This window comes from Mixophyes fleayi, chromosome 5 (assembly GCF_038048845.1).
Source record: "Mixophyes fleayi isolate aMixFle1 chromosome 5, aMixFle1.hap1, whole genome shotgun sequence".
NCBI lineage: Eukaryota > Metazoa > Chordata > Amphibia > Anura > Limnodynastidae > Mixophyes > Mixophyes fleayi.
In genome coordinates, this window is record NC_134406.1 from 187084291 (window position 1) to 187108154 (window position 23864).

The following is a 23864-nucleotide window of genomic DNA, read 5'->3' on the forward strand; positions in this document are numbered from 1 at the left end:
GTGTACAATTAAAAAAGTAAAGAGCCAAGAACAGAGCCTTGTGGGACCCCAACAGATAGTGGGAGTGGAGGGGAGGATGTGCCAGAGGTTGAAATGATAAAGGAACAGTTCAAAAGCTAGGAAGTGAACCAGGAAAAAAATGTGACCACAAAGGCCAATGGAGTGAATGTTGTGTAGGAGAATAGAGTGATCAACAGTGTCAAAAAGCAGCAGAGAATTCCAGGAGAATGAGTATGGAGAAATGACCCTTAAACTTTGCAGAAAGTAGATCAATCAATCACATTTATGCGAGCAGTGTAAGTGGAATGTTGGGGACGGAACCCTGATTGCAGAGAGTTGAGAATGGAGTGAGAGGAGACAAAATGAGACAGGTGTTTGTACACTAATCGTTCAAGTAGTTTGGAGGCAAAGGGGAGGAGAGAAATAGGGAGGTAGTTAGAAAGAGAGAGGCTGATCGAGAGATTGTTTTTTCAGAATTTCGTGAGATGAACGCATGTTTAAAAGAGGATGGAAATGTGCCAGTGGAAAGAGACAGGCTGAAGAGACGAGCTAGAGGTTGGCATGCAATGGAGGAGAGGGAGCAGAGACGTTTGGAGGGAATAGGGTCAAGAGGACAGGTTGTAGGGTGACATGGTGAGATGAGTGTAGAGATTTCACCTTCAGTTACTGGAGAGAATGAATTAAGGGCAGAAACCTATTTAAATGTAAAAGTTGTATCATGGCAAGAATTCAAAAGTATCACCAAAATACCTGCTGGGGATGATAAACAAACTGTTCTACTTAATTTCTAACCTGGCCTACCCTTCCTGCATGAGGTTTGCAAGGTTTCACTCCCCCACCCAAACGAAATTACATTACAGACCCACCCAACTTCCTGCACCTAGAAATCATGCTTTCATTTGACAGCACTAGCAGTGCAGGAATCTGAGCATTAATAGAGCTTTTTGGCAAGATACACATGCCCATGCTTTTCTTTGAACATGTCAGCATTAAATCCTGATTTTTTTTTGTGACGCAAAAATACAACATTTCTTATGTCCACTGCCATTTCAAAGCATGCCTTAAAAAATAGGTATAGTGCATTATACTTTAAATTAGAGTCAGTCTTTGACAGCTATGGCTTGTCACAGATGACTTGCTTGGTGACTCATGCAGATGTTCTAGAACTTTATACTAGAAAATATAGTTATTTTATTTTTTACTCCATCACCACCATGGAAATATCACTGCTATAAAAATCATACCCTTCTAATTATTTTAGAATTTCTGACTTTCCCTAATCAATGGAACATTGTAGATATTTTATAATGTACATTTAAAATGTATGTCATGCTTCAAACACTCACGTGGCTAATTTCATGCCAACATTAGTCAACTTGTAAAAATAAAAACATTCAATATATATTTGGGGATGATTTTGGTACCTGCAATGGCCAGGCCTGAGAATATTGACAAATCCAAAATTATATTTTCTTTTACAGAAGTGAAATAGGTCTGGTTAATGTTAAAATTGTCCAGTCCACTAAACTGACACATAACAATAGCAGTAAACTTCTTAAATGGACATCCTTAAACATGTATACATATCATGATGAAGAAGTTTCCATCATAAAACTCTTGGTTGGTGTCGGACCTCTGTTCCTTTTTAAAATAATATATGTGCTTTTCAAAATCTTGCACACATGAAACATATCAAACCCCAGTATTTAAATGTTGTAGGTACCAATATGTTAATATATTTAGGTGGTCTGTCTTTTAGAGAGACATACAAAATGTATAAAAAACTAAATCACAAGTAGAACATGCGAAACTGAAGTGGTGTTTTATATATAAAGGGTGACTATAAAGAATTTTAGTCTTATAATGTTCCAGGAACAGTCTTAAATAAAGTATCATAGCACCTGTAACACAGGTGTTGTCACCAAGTGTGATGGAAAGAGTTGGGGTGTAATAATAATTACTAGATCTGTATGGGTATATAACTACAGAATAGAAAGGTCATTATTTAGCTTCTACTGACAAAACAGAAGATCTTTGCTGTTAAAGATCTAGCCAGCACACATGAAACAGGCTCCACTTTAATGACTAATCATTACACAATGATGCTCAGCTTCTCTCTCAGGGTAACGCATAGCAACTTACAGAAACAAGTAATGCTTTTTGCTTTATTTTACCAACACTTTCTGACCGCTGTTAACCAACAATATCTTCATGTTTAAATCTCAGTACCATTCAGCGTCAGAGAAACAAAACATTTCTGTGACAGCGACATTCATGTTCAGTTTCTATTCAGAGTAATAAAATCCACGTACAGCATTGCCTTGCTAAAATGACAACATATTATTCACATCAGTGGGTATCCTCTTACCTTCTAGGTGTTGGTGGATGGCTGATACCCCTGTTTAGATCTGTAGTTTTGCACTCATCAACAAAGCTTTATTCCTAGCGGTCTGGAGCCATTGTATCTGATTATACTTCCAACATGCCCAGGCTTCAGTGCCAAAGAGAGAGCTCAATCAGCAGCTTGTCTTCAGTCACTGGCTGGTATAACCCACACTGCTAGCAACAGCTACTATGTTCAGAGAGAAAAGGAAAGAGAGGAGGGGGTATAAGAGGGGGCTGGATCTCAGCCTGATTCTGGTGTCATCTGTACTCAGAGAAGTTTGAGAATCTCACTTACATGCAGCTGCTTGACGTTTAAAGTTATAGTACCCTGTCACCGTTTCATACAAATCTATTTTTAATGGCAGTTTTGAGAGCTACTCCTTTACAGTTGCTTATGCTGCCAAATATCAGAAGTGTGTATCAAGAAGTAAAATATATGAAATATACCAAATTGTGTGTTAAATTTCCAGGAAACCAATGTTCTAAAATGCCCTCCTTCCTACCAAGAAAGCGCATACATACACGATACAACATTGTTTTTTTCCGAGCTTAATATCTGAGATAGTAAAGCAAATACTCCCCAATGAGAGGAATTTTTGAAACCCTTAAAAAAAAACAAAAAAAAAACAAACGGGTTTTAAAAATCACAAATTCCTTGTAATTGGATAGGTCTGAAACATAAGGATTACGTAATTGAACCCAGTATTTTTCAGCATGTTAATTAAATTCTCCAGGTTATATGGACATATTTAATAAAGGTATTCAGGCAATATTTTTAAATAAAGGATCAATGTCACTGCTGTTAGATATCAAATGCACTGTCCCAAGGTGTTTCTAAAATGCTATAAGTGTTGTTCTTATTAACAGGTTACGCACTGCGTCTCATTAAGGTTGAGTCGTTTCATGGCACCCAGTTCATACTGAATGAACGAGCCAGAAGTTTAAGCCATTAGAAGGCATGATTATGTAATTGGCTGCAGATGTTACTTGGATGTGTAGAAAGACTACCAGCTGATGGAAAACTCATGTCAAGCAACAGACGTGCTATGCTTCTGCCCATTCAGTATAACTAACATGAGTAAGAATGGAAGGATACATGATGTTACATTAAATAACCCTTTGTAAAAGGAAAACAGACAAGCTAATAAACATTTAAAATTAGGCTTTACCCATACTTATAGTACATTTTACTTTGTTGTACTAATTAGCAAAACAAAAGCCTAGTAACACCAGTTATGAAGGTTTATATATCAAAATCTGGTAAGATGCAAAGTCATGTACAGTGACTGTGCCAGGTTGTGACAGAGGTTAGCTTTACCCCACCATGTATGCAATCCGTTTCACACAAAAGTAGACTTTGGTGGAGGGTACTTTATATGTCTTCGGTATCCGCTTCTCCTTGAATATGTGGGAACAGGACAAGTTTAACTAGATACTTGGTACTAGGTCTGTAAAAATGAGCCATAGTCACTTTGGGTAAGACCAATCCTGCCAAGATCAATAACAGCGCAGCCTTCTCCACAGGTGCGCTAAGTGCTGGCTCATGCCCCAACTGGTAGTAGGGCTTTGCATCCACAACAGCAGCCAGACCCTATGGGGAGTGTTGCTCAGCCAGAGAGCAGACCAGCAATGCGGAAGATAAATACAGAACAATGCCCATGTAAATCTCATCACCAGTGATTTGGCTCTTCAGACAGCATGGAGCTGCTGCTGGCAGGGGGTGTGAATGGTAGGGCCTAATATACACTCCATCCCCCGGGAGATAAGAGCCATCATGAATTAACCGGTGGAAGGCATGATACACCTCTTAGAGATAAAGCCTTCCAATTTGGTAGCCAGAAAATGCATTGCCTGAAGGGGAACCAGAAACCAGGAGATTTCAGCATGGAGATTTTGAAGCTGGTTATCTTGGTCAGTCAAGATTGATAGTGGACTGACCAAGAAAAGGAGGTTACAATGAAGGACTGTCAATCTTCCTTCATCCTTATTCCCTGCAGGTTTTGTGGATCTGGGTGCTCACCAAAAGCAGGGTGACATTGAAGCAGGAGAGGAGCCTAGCTATAAAGGATCAAGCCCAAAGCAAATACCCAAGGGTTGGCTATAAGTAGCCTAGTATTGTACTGTAATTGTGTTACATTATAAATTTTATATTGAGATTAAATCCTTTCATAAAAGCTTAAGCATTGTTTATTCAGATATTTGCCTGTGAAAATATGTTCCCACATCCATGGTACCGCAGGAGCGTAATAGGCTGATGGTAGTCTGGTAAATGAAAACTTGGTGCGGGGATCTTTGCCAAGAATCCAAACATACACTCTTCTTCAGTTGATGCAAGCAAATAGCCTGTTGATGCCCCGGTATTGTGACACAGGTTGTTTAGCAATAGGGTGTCCCTGTCTACAATACTGACCAGCTGTATAGTAGTACTTCTTTCATTCTGTATACTTGATGTAGTTATCAACAACTGTCCTTAATCTGTATGTTGTGTAAGATATAACTTCTTGACGTGGAATATTTAAAATAAGGTAAAAGTATGTTATCTTACGATCATGTGCAACGATCATTAAAGAGGTCTATGAGTAGAAGGTGTTTATTGTCCTAATTCCACCCAGAATGTATAGACTTGACAGTACAGTTTTTCTGGAAATTATATTATAAAATACTACCCATTATGCAACATTGTAAGATCGAAACAATACTGACTAAATGTGTGTGTACATTATTAAGCACTATTACCTAAACAACTTAACATACAATGTGTGGTGTGTAAAACAAACAGTGTAAGGGCAAATTACATTTTTTTAAACAGTTACATAGTGAGGATGATTAATGCAGTCTGTTCCTTTCCTAAATGAATGAAGAATATACTGACTCAGTGAGCCGCCAGTTGCATGTTGTCTGTGTTTCATTAGGACACCAAAAGGCATCAAGCACACAACACACTAATGTGTCTCTAAACCCATGAAAAGCTCTCAATAGTGCTAAACAAACATTCTGTCCATTCTCGTCCCAGATCTTCGGACACATAAAATTATACTGAGATCATGTCTGCAATAGAGAGGCCCAGGATTTTTTTTTTTTCTGTGTATCTTGTTTTGCTAATTCAGTGGAAAATGCCAGATAATGCTCCCTCGTTCGTTCCCTAATTAGACAGGCATAAAAGCTGCCATTGTGCAGTTGTTGTGATAGTGCTACCTATAAATTATTCACTCTATTGAAGTGCAATCTGCTGTGGCGTTTTCAAGCAGGGCACAAATCAAGCAAGCGCAGAACTCAAAGCAATATTAGATCACACGTCTTGCAGAGCTTCAAGGATGTGGCACCCAATAAAGCAGTTGTCATGAAAACCATGAATTTCATGGATTTAAAGTTCCATAGCTGTGTGTGAGCATGATAGCGTTACAAGTCAGTAACAGCTGTTGAAAAAAATGTTCATTTGGGTATGCCGACTATTTGATTGTATGGATTTCCATGGGTGTGCGCAGCAAAAGTATTTGATAGTGTACCATGGAAAAGTAATCTCAATGAAAAAGCAATAGTTAAAATTTAAAACAGGGAGCCAATAATATATATATATATATATATATATATATATATATATATAGTCTTTTTTTCCATTGTGAATATGCGTGAATTAACTAAAGAAATGTATAGAATTAGTCCAATGTCTGCCTAGTCACAAAAGAGACATCAGCAAGTAGCTTCAAAATGTATTTCAGAGTTCTTGTAATTATTCAACATGGTCTATTCATGATAATGCAACCTGATCCAGCATTAACCACCACTGAGCTGGATGGCAATTTATTCTGAATTTACAATGGGGCTTCATGAATAGTCTCCATAGTTCATGGCCATGGGAAATAGTTTGAGATTCTCTAGCAATGTCTGGTTTTAGGTCTTTCAAGAGTTAGAAAGAATGAATTAGGAATTGTAATATTCATGCAGTAACATTTCCTCACAAAGCTACCACGTTAATTTCTTAAGTGTGGTCTGACAAATGAAAAACGTTAGTACGACCGGGCTGGCACATAAGGTGTTATATGAAGAAAAATGGTGTTATTTGGTCATACTTGCAATTCTAGACCATATTCACAGATTTAGTCAAGTATAATGCTATTTCTCATCAGACAGTTTCTCTCATAGCAATACTGCACATTTAAATACACTATAATATTTTCATACATGGTTCTACCTTACGAAAATAAATAGATGTTTGTATTTAAATGTTGCATTTTCCTAAATCAGTAATGGAAGCGATTTACAAAATGAGATGGTTGTGTCTAATTACAAGAACTGTAAAATGCCTATCTTCATTTCTAGGACAGATTCGAAGCCATGTGATCAGAAGTTTCAGGATACACTTCAAAGATATGCAAATGAAAGTAGCAAATATTAAAAGCAAGAGGTGCTCAACCGAGCCTACTTTCACTGGAAGCATTATGTAATCGGATTAAACAAGTGCCAGTGTCTCATTTTTAGGTAAATTCAATCTGACACTATAAAATGTAAAAAAATATATATATCTACAATATATTTAGAAGAGACTCCCACTTCTTGTGATGTTAGCCTAAGTATTTAAAACATTTGCATGTCAAAATACACTTGTGCTTTGTGGGCATGGATGCTTACAAATCCTCCCTGCCGTCAGTTCTCTCAGGACTTTGTATGAGCTATAGATTCCAGACTGGTGCTTAGCAACAACAATAAGCACAGGAGAGCAGCATACAGCCCACATCAGGCTTTATACAACAGCCCACATGAGGGTTTGTGTTACTTTGGTTTTTTATAAGCTACACAGAAAGAAATTACTTGTTAGCATCAGCACAAGTGTCTCCTAGATGTCGTTTTAAATTGCTCTAAGGTGCATCATAAAAGCACAGCAGAGAATGACATCATGTATATCAGGTTACAAAACAAGTGCACAAGTACTCATTAATACTTAATATCACCAGTCTAAGGCCTTGGAAGACATTTACTGTACTCTAATACACACACGCCGCTGAGTTCAATGACGGGGGTCATCAATTTAGACAAAACGAAATATACAAAGTACTTTCAACGGATGCTTACATTTAATGACAAATGAACACGTTTTTCTTCTAGACTTTATTATTACTACTTTAACTGACATCTAGTGGAGTCTAATGTTTATAAAAATAAATAAATACACTTTATGGAATAAAAAGTGTTTATTCAATTAATATACACTGTTAGCTGTTACTCTTGTTAGGCCTGTACATTTTCTAGTAGTTTGATATAATTTGTTGTTAAATTAAATAAAGCGCACATGCAAGTTTTACTACCATGTATCTCTCCACTACAGTCCATAATTACCACACACATACTGAATAGACCTAGTTATCCCACAATGCAGCAAATATACTGGTATGCTAATACACATATGCTATGCTACAGACATACTGTATCTTAGAAACAGCACAAGAACCTAACCAAAACAAAATGAATGGTGTCAGGAAGTATATCTCCATTCAGCCCTATTTAGTCCTTATCAGGAAATATGTTGTCAAAGTATTACCTGGAACAGGCCTATGTCTTTTTTATTGAACACAATTATTTTGTCTTTCTGAAATAATGTGCGGCAGTGTCGGACTGGGGCATAAAGGGCCCACAGAGGGAATACATTGGTAGGGGCCACCAGAGGGGGTGTGGCCAGTTACTAAAGAGGCGTAACCATACCAGGGTGTGGTAAGCCCACAAAGCTAGAACCATAGTGCTAGCTGTCTTAGCACGAATAATAAAATAATAATACTCGTGATTGCGGCGTCGGTGTCTCTCCTCCTTCCTCTCTGCGCCAACCTCACTGAATGTCGGGCGTGACATCATCACGTTAAGCCCGACATTCAGTGCGAACAGAGAAGAGAGGAAGGAGTGCCAGCGCCGCAATCACGTGAGTAAAAAAATAAATACAAATAATAATACTGACGTGATCGTGGCGCTGGCGCTCCTCCTCCCTGCTCTGTTTGCACTGAATTTCGGGTGTGACGTCATCATGTCACGCCCGACATTCAGTGAGGAGCGGCGCAGATAGGAGGGGCGTTGGAGCCGCGATCACGTGAGTATTAATAATAATAATATTTATTTATTTTTATAAACTATCCGCTCCCCCCACCAACAAAAAGGGGAGCCATCAGGGGTCTGGGCCTACAAGGGGATACCCCGGCTCAGTCTGACCCTGATGTGAGGTACAAGTACAACAGATTTTCAAAAGCGTTGAAAGCATGAAAAATTTTTTTGCATGTGTTTTTATCCAGTGCATATGTGTGAACAAGCCCTAAGAGAGGCGAAATGCAGCGCCCTTCAACGGAATTACCGACAGGAACAGTGTATATATATACACAGTTGTATGCCAAATATTCCTGCACGTTTTAATGCATAATCGTAATTTGCTGAATTTAACAGATTGCAAACAAACATTTAAAATAGTGAATGTGGCATGTGCAAAAGTGTGGGCAGCACCGCATTTCAGCAGCTACCCGGCAGCAGGCTCCTGATAGCGACATGATGTCACCACCGTCAGTATAGAGGAGCTGAGAGGCCAGGAAGAAGGCAACGAAGAAGCGTGAATAATAGAAAAGATGACGAGAAAGTAACTACATTACTTCAGAGAGAATGGGGAAAGAGGTGAATGGCGAAAACGTGGGGATGTGGGTGGGGGCGGGAGAGAACAGCAGTGGACGAGTGGGCTGGAGAGAACAAGTGGGAAGATTCAGGGGCCTGCGGGTTGAAGAGAAGGGGGATTTTCTGAGGTACATAAAAAAACAAAAACAGAACATAAGTAATTACATATACCTATAAAAACTAAATCGTAATATATTCAAAAGACTTTATTAGTAAAAATAGTCTCTATCATTAAATGTGAGGGTAATTTCTAAGCCATCAGTTTGATTTTAGGGTTTGTGGGGAAATAAGTCTATTTATTAAACGTAAACGCCATTAATTTAATGTTGGGCTGGTTAGGGGGAAGGAGGCCCAATTAAGTTCTATCTTGCACATGGCACTAAAATATTTAGTTACAGCTCTGTGTATGATCCCAGAAAGCCACACCTGTGAGGAAGTTCTAACTTTGGGGGGGGTGGGGGAAATGCATGTCTGTTGATGGAAAAAAACAAAACAAACAACAAAAAAACAGCACCTAAAAGCCTTGTGGAAAATGGTTAAGTTAAAAACAAAGCACCACACTGGCTTCTGATGTTTATTCAATTTCAAAAGACATTCACATTATGAGAAGAAAACATTCCCACAATACTTAGCACAAAATGCTAGAGTACAAGCTGTTTACATCAGTTTATAATATAAATCCCTTTATTCCTGCTGCTCAACGTTTCCGCTAGCACATAATTTGTCAATCCAATACTGAGTTTGAAAACTCTGTTACCTTGGTGATAAAGTACTGCCTATCTCAGTTTTCACACCAGATCAGAGAATGTCACCCGCATCCCAATGATACCAACTGAAAAGGGCTGTAAACAGCCAGTGGTACACTATGCAAATGTGTGTACATTATGTGCTGCAGTCTAGGACAAAGTGTACAATATGCCTGAAAAGGACGGATTGCCAGGTTAACAGAGGGGGACTTGAGCATTTCTAAACCTTTTCCCTTTTTAGTCAGTATATAAATGGCTATTTATTCTAATCCTGGCTTGTTCTTTTTCCTTTTTCTCTGAGAAGAGCTGTTATGTGGATTTGTTTGACAAATTACAGCAAACACCTGCATTACTGCATATTCTTGTATCAAATAGTATAATATACCTGACCACCCAGTACCCCCATCTACACTGTGTAACCAAATATGCTGCATCATACAATTGCTCTGGCATGCTCGGGAAAAGTCAAAGGTCAAAATATACAGGTCGGCACATGCACAAAGACTTGCACTTTTCTATGTAAGTTTTCAGAAACAATCCTTAACACCTTGAAGACTGGAGATTGAAATCATTTACACCTTCATAACCAGACCAATTTTCCCTATTTTGTGTCCAAAGTTTGGGTCATGTTTGGTTGATGTACAGATTCATCACACTATGTTACGTTTGGATTTTGTGGAATATTACTTATCACCGATATGGACCAATAGCATTTTGTATACGATTTGCTAGATGTTATTTAAATGTATCAAGACACACCTTGATAAAGACTCAGTGGGCGGTTCGAAATGCGTTGGAGATATACTGGCATTGGAAGCAAGAGACACAGAGACAGCCGAATCGAGTTCTTCAATGAGAAAATTCCAGGCTGTTCCATCTGTCTTACACTGAACTCTGTATGAGGCTCAGGTAGGACTATAGTTGCTTCTATAAAAGGATTCTTTTGAGTGTTACGAAGAAACATAGAGCAGCTTTATGTATAGCTCTCTTTTTAATTTTGATGTGTTTTTAATAAAGTGTTAAAGTTTTTTAAGAAGGTATCACCCGAGACGTTTTCCTATGTGTGTTTTTTACATGTACCAAACTTTGGACAACATATGGGGATTGTATCTAAAGACTGCTACAGATTGGAAACCTTCCTTCTGATTCATGCAAGCACATTTTTCATAAAGGTTTTGTTCCCTTGCTGATCATTGATCTCACGTGGTGGTAATTAGAACATCTAATATCCACTTAAAACAAACAAGGTCTTCTAGTATTTGCTGGGTGTTCCAAGTTTATGGATACCAGTCTTTATATAGTATTCTCTTTTCTATGATATATGAAACAATCATGCTGCTGATGAATTGGGAGAAACTGTCTGTATTGAGAAAGAGACTATAAATTATTCTACTCATGGATCAATTATGAAAAGTCTATAGACTACATTTTCACGTTTTTTTTTTGTAAATAGATCATTTTAAATCATTCCAGATTATATTTGAATGAATTATCTCTATTTGTTGCTGACATTGCGCCTATGGTTGACACAATTTTTGTTATCTTGTTTTTGATCAAGTATTGAGTGAAGTGTGACTTTAACTGTCTTACTGTGGCTGCATTGTTTAGGAAGTGCTGGTTAAGAGAGAAATTATCTTGTTTATATTCGTTAAGTTTCCCTATGAAACTACCTCAACATTCCAATGTCTTCTTTCCCAAAAGTATGCACATTGAGCGGAACCATCTTGATTATGTAGCATAGTGAATGCATCCTCTCACCAAAATGAATTGCCCCCTACCCCCCCCCCCCCATATTGCACATTAGCAGACTGCACAGCAAAATGGCCAGGCAGCTGTAGCAACTAATATTGGGCCCAGCATCAACTCCTGCACAGGAGCAGTGAATTCACTCTCTTTGCAACTGCAGAGACATCAGCATGGCCTGTATAACATGAGTTTTTCTAAGTCAGCATTTCTCTGTGATGACACTCCACCAGCAAGAATTCAGAATCGTGAAGTCTCCTATATCTAGGCTGCACTGCTGCTTCCTCAAGAATGGAGTCATTGGAACACAGGGGCGCACGGGGGCAGTTCTGGTTCTCTAGAAACCCCTCTCCTCCGCGAACGAACGAGCACAAAAGCATGTATATACTACTACATGCTAAACACCGCCTCTTTCTACAGCACCGCCGTGGACGCTTCATTGACAGCGCCGCGGCTGCTGTAAAATCCAGTATCGCCAAAATGGAGCTGCTGCGCATTTGCGACTGCAGCTGCCCCTCCCAGGCATATCATCACTGGCTGCCCTGCTGAACAGTGAGTCCCAGGGACACTGGGCTTATATGGAAAATTATATAGATAAATAGGTATGGTACTTGTCGAGGCATATAAGTGCATTTATTAGTTATTGGGTTATATGGTGAAGCCAGATACTGCCCAAAAGCAATCTTGTACAGTGTTTTACCCTTGATTCATAGACTCAAGACTCCATTTCTGATGAGTCTGCAGGGTTGAGATTCAGAGCTGTGCGATATATAGATTATATATATTATTGTATTATAGGATCCTCTCACTTACTAATCCTCACTAAAGTAATTACTGGAGCCTGCCTATATATACACACATATATACTGGTTAAAGCTTATAGGCAGGCTCCAGTAATTACTTTAGTGAGGATTAGTAAGTGAGAGGATCCTATAATACTATATATATATATATATATATATATATATATATATATATATATATATATATATATATATATATATATATATCGCACAGCTCTGCATCTCAACCCTGCAGACTCATCAGAAATGGTGTCTTGGGTCTATGAATTAAGGGTAAGTCACTGTACAAGATTGCTTGTGGGCAGCATCTGGCTTCACCCTATAACTAATAAATGCACTTATATGCCTCAACAAGTACCAGACCTATTTATCTGTAACCCAATAACTTATATATATTTTAAGCTTTAATATAGGAGGAAGGCTTTGATTTGTACTTTAATAATGAATAATAAGATAGAGGATCCTATAACATATTGGTTATCATCATCATCAGCTGTTTATATAGCATCACCAGTTCCGCAGCGCTATACATAGAACTCATTCACATCAGTCCCTGCCCCATTGGAGTGTACAGTCTAAATTCCCTAACATAAACACACAGACCAAGAGAGACTAGGGTTAATAGCAGCCTATTAACCTACCAGTATATTTTTGAAGAGTGAGAGGAATCCCATGCAAACACATGGAGAACATACAAACTGCACACAGATAAGGCCATGGTTGGGAATTGAATGCATGACCCCAGTGCTGTGAGGCAGAAGTGCTAGTCACTAAGCCAACATTATATATATATATGTAATATAGTCCAAATTTGTGTCATGGTATCAATTTTTTTCCGCTTATTTATGTTGTTGTTCATTTGTTTAATGTGCGTTAGCAATGTTAGTTTTAATGTGCGGTATCATTGCTACTTTTAATGTGTGTTATCAATGCTATTTTGATGTGCTGCATCATTGCTAGTTTTAATGTGTGTCATCAATGCTATTTTGCTTATTGTGGCACTTTATATTTTATGTTTTAATTTTGCTTCGTACGGAATTCAACTATTTGGAACCCCCCTACCCCCTTAAAAATCTTACGTTTGCCCCTGGAACCGGCCATTGAATACAGAATGTAAGACAAAGTAGATTAACACTACGGAGGGCAGAAAGAGAAACAAATATTGTCATGGGGGCAACAGACAAATACCTAAGGTGGATGGAAAGCTGGCCATGGACTCAGGCAAGGAGATTCATGGGTGGTAACATGATTGGGGATGGGAAGGAGTAATAAGATGTAAGTTCTCACGAGTAGGGCCTCTTTCCTTGTATTTTCCTCCCTACCTCTGCACCTCTAGGCCTGTCTCCCCAGCCTATTTCTTGAGCCCAAATTCCTTGGTACAGGCCTACTTCACGTGGGTGCTGCTTATGACTTATACTAACTGTCTTGTCAATAGCCCAATCTACAATTCTATGTTCTCTGTTTATACACTGTTAATTTGTAGACTTGTTATTATATCATTTTGTATTATGTAATTATGTATTTGTAAAGGTCTGTGCAAAATGTAATACTGTCAAATGTGTATTCTGTTCACCCCATATGTACTGCCATGCAGACCATTTGTGGTGCCTTATAAATAAAACATATTAATGATAATAGTAATAGAATAGTGTTTTCTTCCAAGACTTTAGCCATATTTTAATTATTTATTTTGTATTAGCACATTGGTATCCGATTAAGATCCACTGGATTTATTTTGAATCCTTGATGAGAGGTCCACTTGAAAGGACAGCAAAATACAACTTTTACCATAAAGCTCCCTTCCACCAACCGTTTGAAAGGCAGGGTACCTTCCCCAAGGCGTTCCTGTAGTTGGAAGATTCTAATCTTCTGAAGTTTTCTCACAGTGAGCAATGCTGAAAGCAGGTTGTCAGTCACAGTTGATTGGATGGCTAGTGCATCTCTCCAGTAGGCAGCCATCAACATTTTGCAGTTTAGCCTCACATTCAGAACAATGAATGAGTACAAAATACAATGATGGAATCACCAGGAATGGAAGCTCGTGTTCACATGGGTTATTTTTGAATATTCTGGTTTCCTCCCACAGTACAAAGGCTTATGGGTAGATAAACCATACTTGCCTACTCTCCTGGATGCTCCCGAATTTCGGGGAGTTCTCTCGTACGAGTAGAAATTCACACCAATGAATGGCGGGGCTTATTTGCGCCATTAAGCCCCCCGTTATTCAATGCCGTGAACTTCGGAATTTTATAGTGGGGGCGGGGCTATGGTGACGTGACATCACCACGCCCCCTCCTACCCCTGTCACATGACTTCTCCCCCAGGGGAGGCATGTAGGGGCTTAACCAAAATTATAAGGGAGCACCACTGATGTACAAACTGGGGTCTTCAGACATGTCATTCAACCAAGTTGGTAGATATCATGCTTTATCACTGTCTCCCAAACGCAGTTATAGCAACAGTGACACCTGGAGGTACCATAATGGTACCACACTCCATGGCATACAGTCTTTCCAGATTTGTGTACACATGTTCAATGAACTATAGTCACAATAATTCAAAGAAAGTATCACACCACAGGATAATTTGCAAACTAAATTTGTTTTCCCCATTCAAAGGTCCACCGCCATCTACACTAGGCTTATGAAGCTAGTGGCTCTCCAGAGCTTATTTTAGTCATTTTTAATTCTCTTTTGCAGCAAGTCCCTCTTCTGGGCCTGATCCCTTGGAGTCTCTGATGCGTCATACAAAACGGAGTGTACGTGAGCATCAATCTCTTGGTGATTACCACATAGCAAGTCAGCCTGTAAGAGAGTATTCTTAGCCCAGCTGAGCTCATTCTTGCTAGCTTCCTAGGAAGATGTGGGTTAGTCCTTGTTCCCTCACATAGCTCACGTTCTAGCTTGGTTGGTGGGAACCATGCAGTGTTAAGGAAAGAAAGTAGGGCCCTTTTGGAAGGAAGGAGTGGTATCTGGACCTTCTTCCAATGTGAGGGAAATCATCAGAATGTCCTACTGTATCTAAATATGATACTCTATGCTAGGAAGGAGAGATTACACTGATTTGTTGGGTTCTGAGTAGAAGGAGATATCATTAAGGATCAGAATAACGGGTAAATTGACTTCACCAACCAACGATGCTGTCTTGTATTTATGTGGTTGCTAAAAAAATAATAATAATACTATTTGTATCGTGCCCTGGAAACCCGACTCCATGGCTCACTCATATTTCTGGACATCTAGTTGCTTCTTTGTTTTCTTCTAGCTGTTGCTAGAATACCTAGATCAGAGGGCACCATGAGCATGGTCGGACAAGGCTACATTCAGGATCAGATGTGGTTATCATCTGAATGAATTTACCCTCCGTCCTGACCAACATCCGATTGCACCACATGGGTCCAAATACACAGGGATTTATTATGTCTATGTCATGAAACCAAGACAAAATAGTGGATGAAGCCTGTTTACCAGTGGTTAGCGCTATTGAAGAAAGAGGCGTGGAGTCTAACACCACGGACTCCCGCAAGTAGGTATGGGCTTCGCTGCGTGGGACGTGCAGGTCGCGGCCTTCTAGTCAGTCTATGGACAAAGAGGAGGGTGAAAGAAGCGTTCTCAGACAATCCTAAGTCAAGCCAGGCTGATATGCAGTGCCGGATCATAATGCAGAGAGTGGATAGGGAAGCCAAAGGTCCGAGCCTGTCAGGAAACATAGACAAAATCAGGATCCCAAGAGAGAAGTCAGGAGCCAAATCAAGGTCACAACACGGAAGTCAAGCCAGCTGGAACAGGAGTGGGGTAGCAGAACATAGAGACTGGAACTGGTAGAAATTCTGAAGCTAGTGTGGACTTAATACTCTGAGTCCTCCTTATATAGGGCTCCCAATTAGGGACCCAATGCCATAGACAAGGAAATCGCGACCCGTTGCTAGGCAACTGGGCGTGCATGCACAGAAGTTGCTGGGAGAAGACGGAGACTGTCCCAGCACAGTGTGGAGAGTGTGGGGACGGCACCTGACAGTCTAGAAAAGCCTAACTGGATTTCAAAAACACAGTGTGTATTAGCAGCTGGATGTGTATGGCATCTGCAACAATTCAGCTACTGGTCTTGAAAGACTTATGCATACTTATAATAAGTACACATAGATCTCAATCATAGTAATGTACATGACATAAACCAATCTAATTGTGAGCATTAAACTAAACAATAGAGAGACTGGCCTAAGGGGGCAAACAAATTTAAATTTGGGACTGCCCCACAGTGTAGCTGGAACATCAGAGCACAATGTCATTACACCGTTATGTACTCATGGAGAAACTATGGGAAATATAAGTTCAGATTCCCACTGACACAATTACTAATTTATTTGGGTGACTTACAATCAGCAACATTTAACCTGTACATCAGTCATTATCATCACCATTTATTTATATAGCGCCATTGATTCCGCCGCGCTGTACAGAGAACCTATTCACATCAGTCCCTGGAGTGATTGGAGCTTGAGGGGGAGAGAGAGGGGGAGAGGGAGAGAGAGAGACTAGGGTCAATTGTGATAGCAGCCATTTAACCTTCTAGTATGTTTTTTGGAGTGTGGGAGGAAACCGGAGCCCCCAGAGGAAACACACGCAAACACGGGGAGAACATGCAAACTCCACACAGATAAGGCCATGGTCGGGCATTGAAATTATGACCCCAGCGCTGTGAGGCAGAAGTGCTAACCACTTAGCCACCATGCTGCCCCACAGTCATTCAATATAGAGGGGCGCATAGGCCGACCAGCGATCATCTATTGCCACACGCTACCCGAAATAAATAAAAACCTGCAGTCTGATGTTGACATAAAGAATGGACACAGCTTGTGAGTACTGCAAGCCTGCAGGTGCCAGCGACTGGCGCATATACACCTTCTAATCCTCCCTTGTGACGCCGCCCATAGAGGCCCAATCATTGAACCTAAAACCAAGCTGCCTTTCCAAGGTTCTTATGTACTCTGCTGCTGGCTACCCGCCTAGCAATACCTTGGAGTCCCCGCCCTGCATCTGTGACGAATCAAAGTGAAGCGAGTCCTTGTTACCACAACACAGGGAAATAAAACATGCAATTTGACACTCCTGAACTTCCCAACCAGCATCCATTGTGCCCCTAAGTAAGCACAAACTGGAGACCACTATAAGGAGTGCTTTTATGCAGATTATAACTCTCTTGATTTCATTATTCTTTATAATCAGATAGTTTTATGTAAAAATGATTGATGTTAGGTTCAAAAATCAACTGAAATTTAATGATTGGTTGCTATAGTTGACTTAACAGTTTGCACCTAACTGATATAGATGTGTCTGGTATAGAAAGACAACCCAGGAGGAATAGTCACTACTCCATATATTGAACAGAGGGAGGGGGCTGGAGAAGGAAACGTAGTTATGCAAATGACTGTTTTGAATATAGAAATGTTACACATTTTATTCACCTATTTTACAATATTGATATCTGGTGAGTGGAGAAAGGTTGGCTTCCATCTTTACTTCTTGGGAAGATAAACATTTGTGAACATCACAGACCAGCCACCACTGTATGATGTTGCAAAATGTAAATTAAAGCATCGGTGGGCAGGCCATGATGACACAAATCGTGTCATCCCCAACCTGCCCACCACGACTTTGTAGACTTTCCCCTTGCATATCATGGACGGCACGTCTACAAAGTTGGCAAGTATGAGATAAACTGGGATTCAATGAAAATAGTCTATGTATGAGTGCGAGCGCGTGATAGAGAAATATAAGCTCCACTGTATCCGTAAATAAGTTCTCTGTATGGTGTTCGTTAATATGTTGATGCAATATAAAAGGATAACTTAAATTACGGTTACAACTTTTACCTTTAAATCAGTTCTTACATTCTTCAAGCTGCAGTTGGCCAAATACTGAATGAGGGGGTGACCAATCCAACATGAAACAAGGTACATACAGTCAGGTCCATAAATATTGGGACATCGACACAATTCTCATATTTTGGGCTCTATACACCACCACAATGGATTTGAAATGAAACAAACAAGATGTGCTTTAACTGTAGACTTTCAGCTTTAGATTTGAGGGAATTTACATCCAAATCAGGTGAACGGTGTAGGAATTACAATGGTTTCTATATGTGCCTCCCACTTTTTAAGGGACCAAAAGTAATGGGACAAACTAAACAATCCTACATCAAACTTTCACTTTTTATTACTTTGTTGCAAATCCTTTGCAGTCAATTACAGCCTGAAGTCTGGAACGCATAGACATCACCAGATGCTGGGTTTCATCCCTGGTGATGCTCTGCCAGGCCTCTACTGCAAATGTCTTCAGTTCCTGCTTGTTCTTGGGGCATTTTCCTTTCAGTTTTGTCTTCATCAAGTGAAATGCATGCTCAATCGGATTCAGGTCAGGTGATGACTTGGCCATAGCATAACATTTCACTTGTTAGCCTTAAAAAACTCTTTGGTTGCTTTTGCAGTATGCTTCGGGTCTTTGTACATCTGCACTGTGAAGCGCCGTCCAATGAGTTCTGAAGCATTTGACTGAATATGAGCAGATAATAATGCCCGAAACACTTCAGAATTCATCCTGTAGCTTTTGTCAGCAGTCACATCATCAATAAATACAAGGGAACCAGTTTCATTGGCAGCCATACATGCCCACGCAATGACACTACCACCAACGTGCTTTACTGATGAGGTGGAATGTTTTGAATCATGAGCAGTTCCTTTCCTTCTCCATACTCTTCTCATCTCTCTGGTACAAGTTGATCTTTGTCTCATCTGTCTATAGGATGTTGTTCCAGAACTGTAATTGCTTTTTTAGATGCTGTTTGCCAAACTCTAATCTGGTCTTCCTGTTTTTGTGGCTCACAAATGGTTTACATATTGTGGTGAACTCTCTATATTCACTCTTGTGAAGTCTTCTCATGATTGTTGACTTTGACACATATACACCTATCGCCTGGAGAGTGTTCTTGATTTGGCCAACTGTTGTGAAGGGGTTTTTCTTCACCAGGGAAAAAGTTCTTCTGTCATCCACCACAGTTGTTTTCCGTGGTCTTCCGAGTCTTTTGGTGTTGCTGAGCTCTCCGGTGCGTTCTTTCTTTTTAAGAACGTTCCAAACAGTTGATTTGGCCACACCTAATGTTTTTGCTATCTCTCTGATGGGTTTGTTTTAATATTTCAGCCTAATGATGGCTTGCTTCACTGATAGTGACAGCTCTTTTGATCTCATATTGAGAGTCGACAGCAACAGATTCCAAATGCAAATGTCACACCTAGAATCAACTCCAGACCTTTTACCTGCTTACTTGATGATGAAATAACGAGGGAATAGCCCACACATATCCATGAAATAGCTTTGGGGTCGATTGTCCCATTACTTTTGGTCCCTTAAAAAGTGGGAGGCACATATAGAAACCAGTGTAATTCCTACACCGTTCACCTGATTTAGATGTAAATACCCTTAAATTAAAGCTGGAAGTCTACAGTTAAAGCACATCTTGTTAGTTTAATTTCAAATCCATTGTGGTGGTGTATAGAGCTCAAAATATGAGAATTGTATCGACGTCCCAATATTTATGGACCTGACTGTATGTAATGCACACCATGCCTTATACTATAACAAGAAGATAAGGCAGTCCTGCGTATAAAATTAATACATCAACAAAAGCAGTGTAGTTAAAGGGAACACTTGCTACTGTGCACCACACCCTGATGAGTAATATTACTACAACAGCAGAAGAAAACATAAATCGTTAGCTTCAGGGCACTATATTACTCCACTAATACCAGTAACAACTGAAACTTTTATTAAACACTTACACACATTTCCATAAGTAACAGAATCATGAGCTTTTAGTCATTTATGAGCTGTAAATTTCTCCCTTTTTATTTTATATTTACTGAAAAAACTTTTACGAACAAAATAACAATGAACATGTTATATCAACAAACAGTTTTGTTTCTTGTAATTTCTCCTATATAATAATTGTGTGGCTGTTCAACATCTAGTAAAAACAAAGTTTTTACATATCAAGAAGACTTATGTTCCACACGATCATTAAGAGGACCTGGCTTCAAACAAATTCAGTTGAATATTTGATGCTGGCACCCTTTTCTCTAAAATACCAGAGAGCCCATGTTGTATATGATCTGCAAATGTATTTTCCTCAAGGGATATGATTGCCACCACCATCAATAGAAAGTGGGAGAAGCAGCAGCCTCCCTGTTAGTTCACTGTGGCCACGTTTTAGGTTTGGCTATAGAGTAGAGAGCGTGTAAGACTGAGTGCTGTGATTAACATTACATTTCTAGCATCCAACTCAAATCATACAAGTCTGCTAAAGTTTTGCACATATGTCCAGCATTAACAGTCTGGAAGGTGCAGTCCCTCAGATTTGTCTCGGAAGCGTGACCAATAACAATCCTTAAACCATAGCAGCCAATAGAGTGTAAGAATAAATCATAAATGTAAAATAAAAAAATTGAAACATACCACAATGTAATGCTGAAAGAAGTATAATCACTTGGATCAACCCTAAAGCATAAACAAGCAATACTTCGAAAAGTCCTTGGAGTATAAATTAAAAAAAACAAACAAGAACAATTCACTCGATGGGACTGTGGATGAAGCCTACATATGATAATGAAAGAGACATCCAACTAGAAGGAAAACAGAATGGTAAAATGTATCGCCAGTAATTAACTATAAAAAGTATGGGGAAGGTAAACCTGTAATGTGACCTGTTTTCCTTAGACTTTAATTAGTTGGTTATCTCCATTTTTGGTACATAATTGGTAAAAGTCATCGTCAAGGTAGTTCTAATGCAGGCTTGGCTAACCTGTGGCACTCCAGGTGTTGAGAAACTACAAGCCCCAGCATGCTTTGCCAATATATAGCAACTTATTGCTGGAAGGGTATGCTGGGACTTGTAGTTTCACAATGCTGTTCTGACAGTAATTCCACCCACCTGTGCAAGTTGGTGGAGAGACAATGCATGTCTGCGGGGAGCATACATATTTCCAGTGAAGGACTCTAAGGGGCAGATTCAATTCAGTTGCGACTAACTAATATGGTAATTTTAAGCCTGTTTTTTGCTCGCAGCTCCCTGAGCCAGGATATTGAGATGGTAAAGCAGTGATGTGAAACTGGCAGCCCTCTAAGCCTCCACCTGCGCTCCCTAGCGCATTCCTGACTTATTTTGTTATAGCTTGTAGCACTTGTTTAATATATCTGCTGATATGGCACCTTTTAACTATACATATATTAACTATACATATATTATATTTATAGCAAGATACATTTTTGGAAGAGACAAAAAGGGGACTTTTATTTTGGTCTATAATTGTTTAAATAATGTAGAATTGGGGAGTTATTCAGTAAAATTTAGGAGCCCACAGGGAAGATGTGTACTCATTGACATAAAAAGAAATTATTCCTGAAAGTTAGGTGCCAGCAGTAATATTTTTTTTATGTGCATTTGCTATATAGTTCCTGGGAGCTGGCCAGCACTGCATTAACTACTTCAGCAACCATGTACTAGGGTTTGGGCTAAAATTTAGGTTTGCATATATCCAATTCTAAACACAAACACAGGTGTTAATGCAGTGTTTCAGTTTGGGTTTAGAATTGGATATATGCAAACCAAAACTTCATTTTAGCCCAAACCATAGTACAATATTGTAAGCAAAACCCTAGCCCAACTATAATTACATTAAAAGGAATATGCAATTTAACATAAAACATTCAAGGCTGACTTCTTCAGTCAAGATGATAACCAGTCCATAACACAGAGTGCAGACATTTATAGTCAGGGGAAAGGTATGAGTGCAGGCAGCATTTGTCAGGTGTGGTCTGCACTGAAACACCTTCAAGTCCAAAGAAAAAAAGAATAAAACACAATAGTAAAAAATAGAAAGTTGTTTTAAATAACTAAAATGTGTTGCGCTTTGTCTGAAGTTACTGTGGTGGGGACATCTTTGTACTAGAACTACTTACAGATCTAGATCTGCCCTCACATTTGCATGTAATGAGTGGAAAAAATCTACACACATAAATAATTATAAAAAAAAAATTTGGAACAAAAGTCTTGCACCAAGTTTAATCATTGTACATGTACTAATAAGTGTTAGGTCCACATTAAATTGTATATTACCAGATTTCAGACATTTGAAATAAAAACAAAATTGCATGTTTATTCTCATGCTTACCTACAGATTTCTTAAAAACGTATATAATAATTTCATTGCACTGTATTTTAAGATTAGTGGCCTTTACAACATGTCAGCTGCTAAAAGGGAGCTAGTACTACATTGCTGGTCAGCTGTACTAAATACCAATCAGCAATGCATGTTTGGGGTACACGTTTACTTTAAGCAGAAGCTTCTCTCTTGTTTTTAACTTTGTTGAAATGTCTGGTATGTTATCCAATGCACTGGACAAGTAAATGAAAAGTAATCATTTTTATTCATTTATTATCTAGCAGCTATATTAGAGGCTGCTGGTATAATACAAACACGTGTACTTCGTAAAGGAGTTGAATAATTGCAGGTCAATAGCTGAGAAATGACATTTTACCTTCGGACAGCACATCATCTTCCTCCCCCACTTCTCCCTGGTAGGCTCTATCTTCCTCTGCAGACATATTTACTCGACAGTCCAACTGATGCAGTCTCACAGCCACTGAGTGCTCAACTGACCACTGGAGGGGAAACCTCTCTCAGCTGCTTCCTGACTAATGATTACACAGCTCTACCCGCATTTGAAATTATGATAAAAGGCTCAGGATATATGTTCACATTTGTTGTCATCTATAAATGGGGCACTCAGTGATGTTAATAACAAACTGGGCACATTCTAATGCACACAGGAAGTTCATGTTAAAGTAAAAATGGAAACTAAGTTTTAGGAAGATGTGATGTGCAAATATTATAATATATACAGAAGATAGGTAATGTGGTTTAAAAGACTGACACACCCAGGAAGTAGTGTGAGCTGATTAGGCACTAGTGAAAATAAATAATTTTTGTACAGTATTTACCACAAATTAACCTTGTGAAGAAGGGATCAACAATTATTATGCCAAGCAAATGGGAATCTAATAGGAACTCATTTTCACTTTTTTTTTTTTTTTTTTTTTTAACCTACAGCCAAATAGTATTTGGGCATAAGAATAATATCTAGAGACAATACAAATGGTTTTTAAGGTTAATGGAAGATTTTTATTTCCTTGACAAAATAACCAACAGCCCAGTACCACTACTGTTTTTTTTAATATCACAAGGGCCCTATCTGTGTGGAGTTTGTATGTTCCCTCTATGTGTGCGTGAGTTTCTTCCTGGTGCTCCAGTTTCATCCCACACAGCGGTAAAAAAAAAAACCATACTGTTAGTCTATTTTTGTCAATTCAGCCAATTAACCTATCTATCTATCTATGTCATACTTACCTACTTTTGAAGGCAGCTGTCCGGGAGGGGGTCCGTCGAAGGGGCGTGGCCACGTGTGATGTGCCATTAGGCTCCGCCCCTGTCAAT

General features: G+C 39.2%; 1 protein-coding gene across 3 annotated transcripts in view; it reads right to left on the minus strand.

Annotated features, from left to right (window-relative positions):
• RIPOR2 (RHO family interacting cell polarization regulator 2) overlaps nucleotides 1-23216 on the minus strand; it is a 116816-nt gene extending 93600 nt beyond the window's left edge. For 2 of the 3 annotated variants that reach the window (XM_075213164.1, XM_075213162.1), the window contains exon 1: nucleotides 22909-23216. In XM_075213164.1, coding sequence (XP_075069265.1) covers nucleotides 22909-22975 — 67 coding nt within the window. In that variant the 5' untranslated portion in view covers nucleotides 22976-23216. Of the gene's footprint in view, nucleotides 1-2368; nucleotides 2600-22908 lie in introns of those variants that run through there. The other variant, XM_075213163.1, reaches the window with a different exon arrangement.
• Nucleotides 23217-23864: the final 648 nt, after the last annotated feature.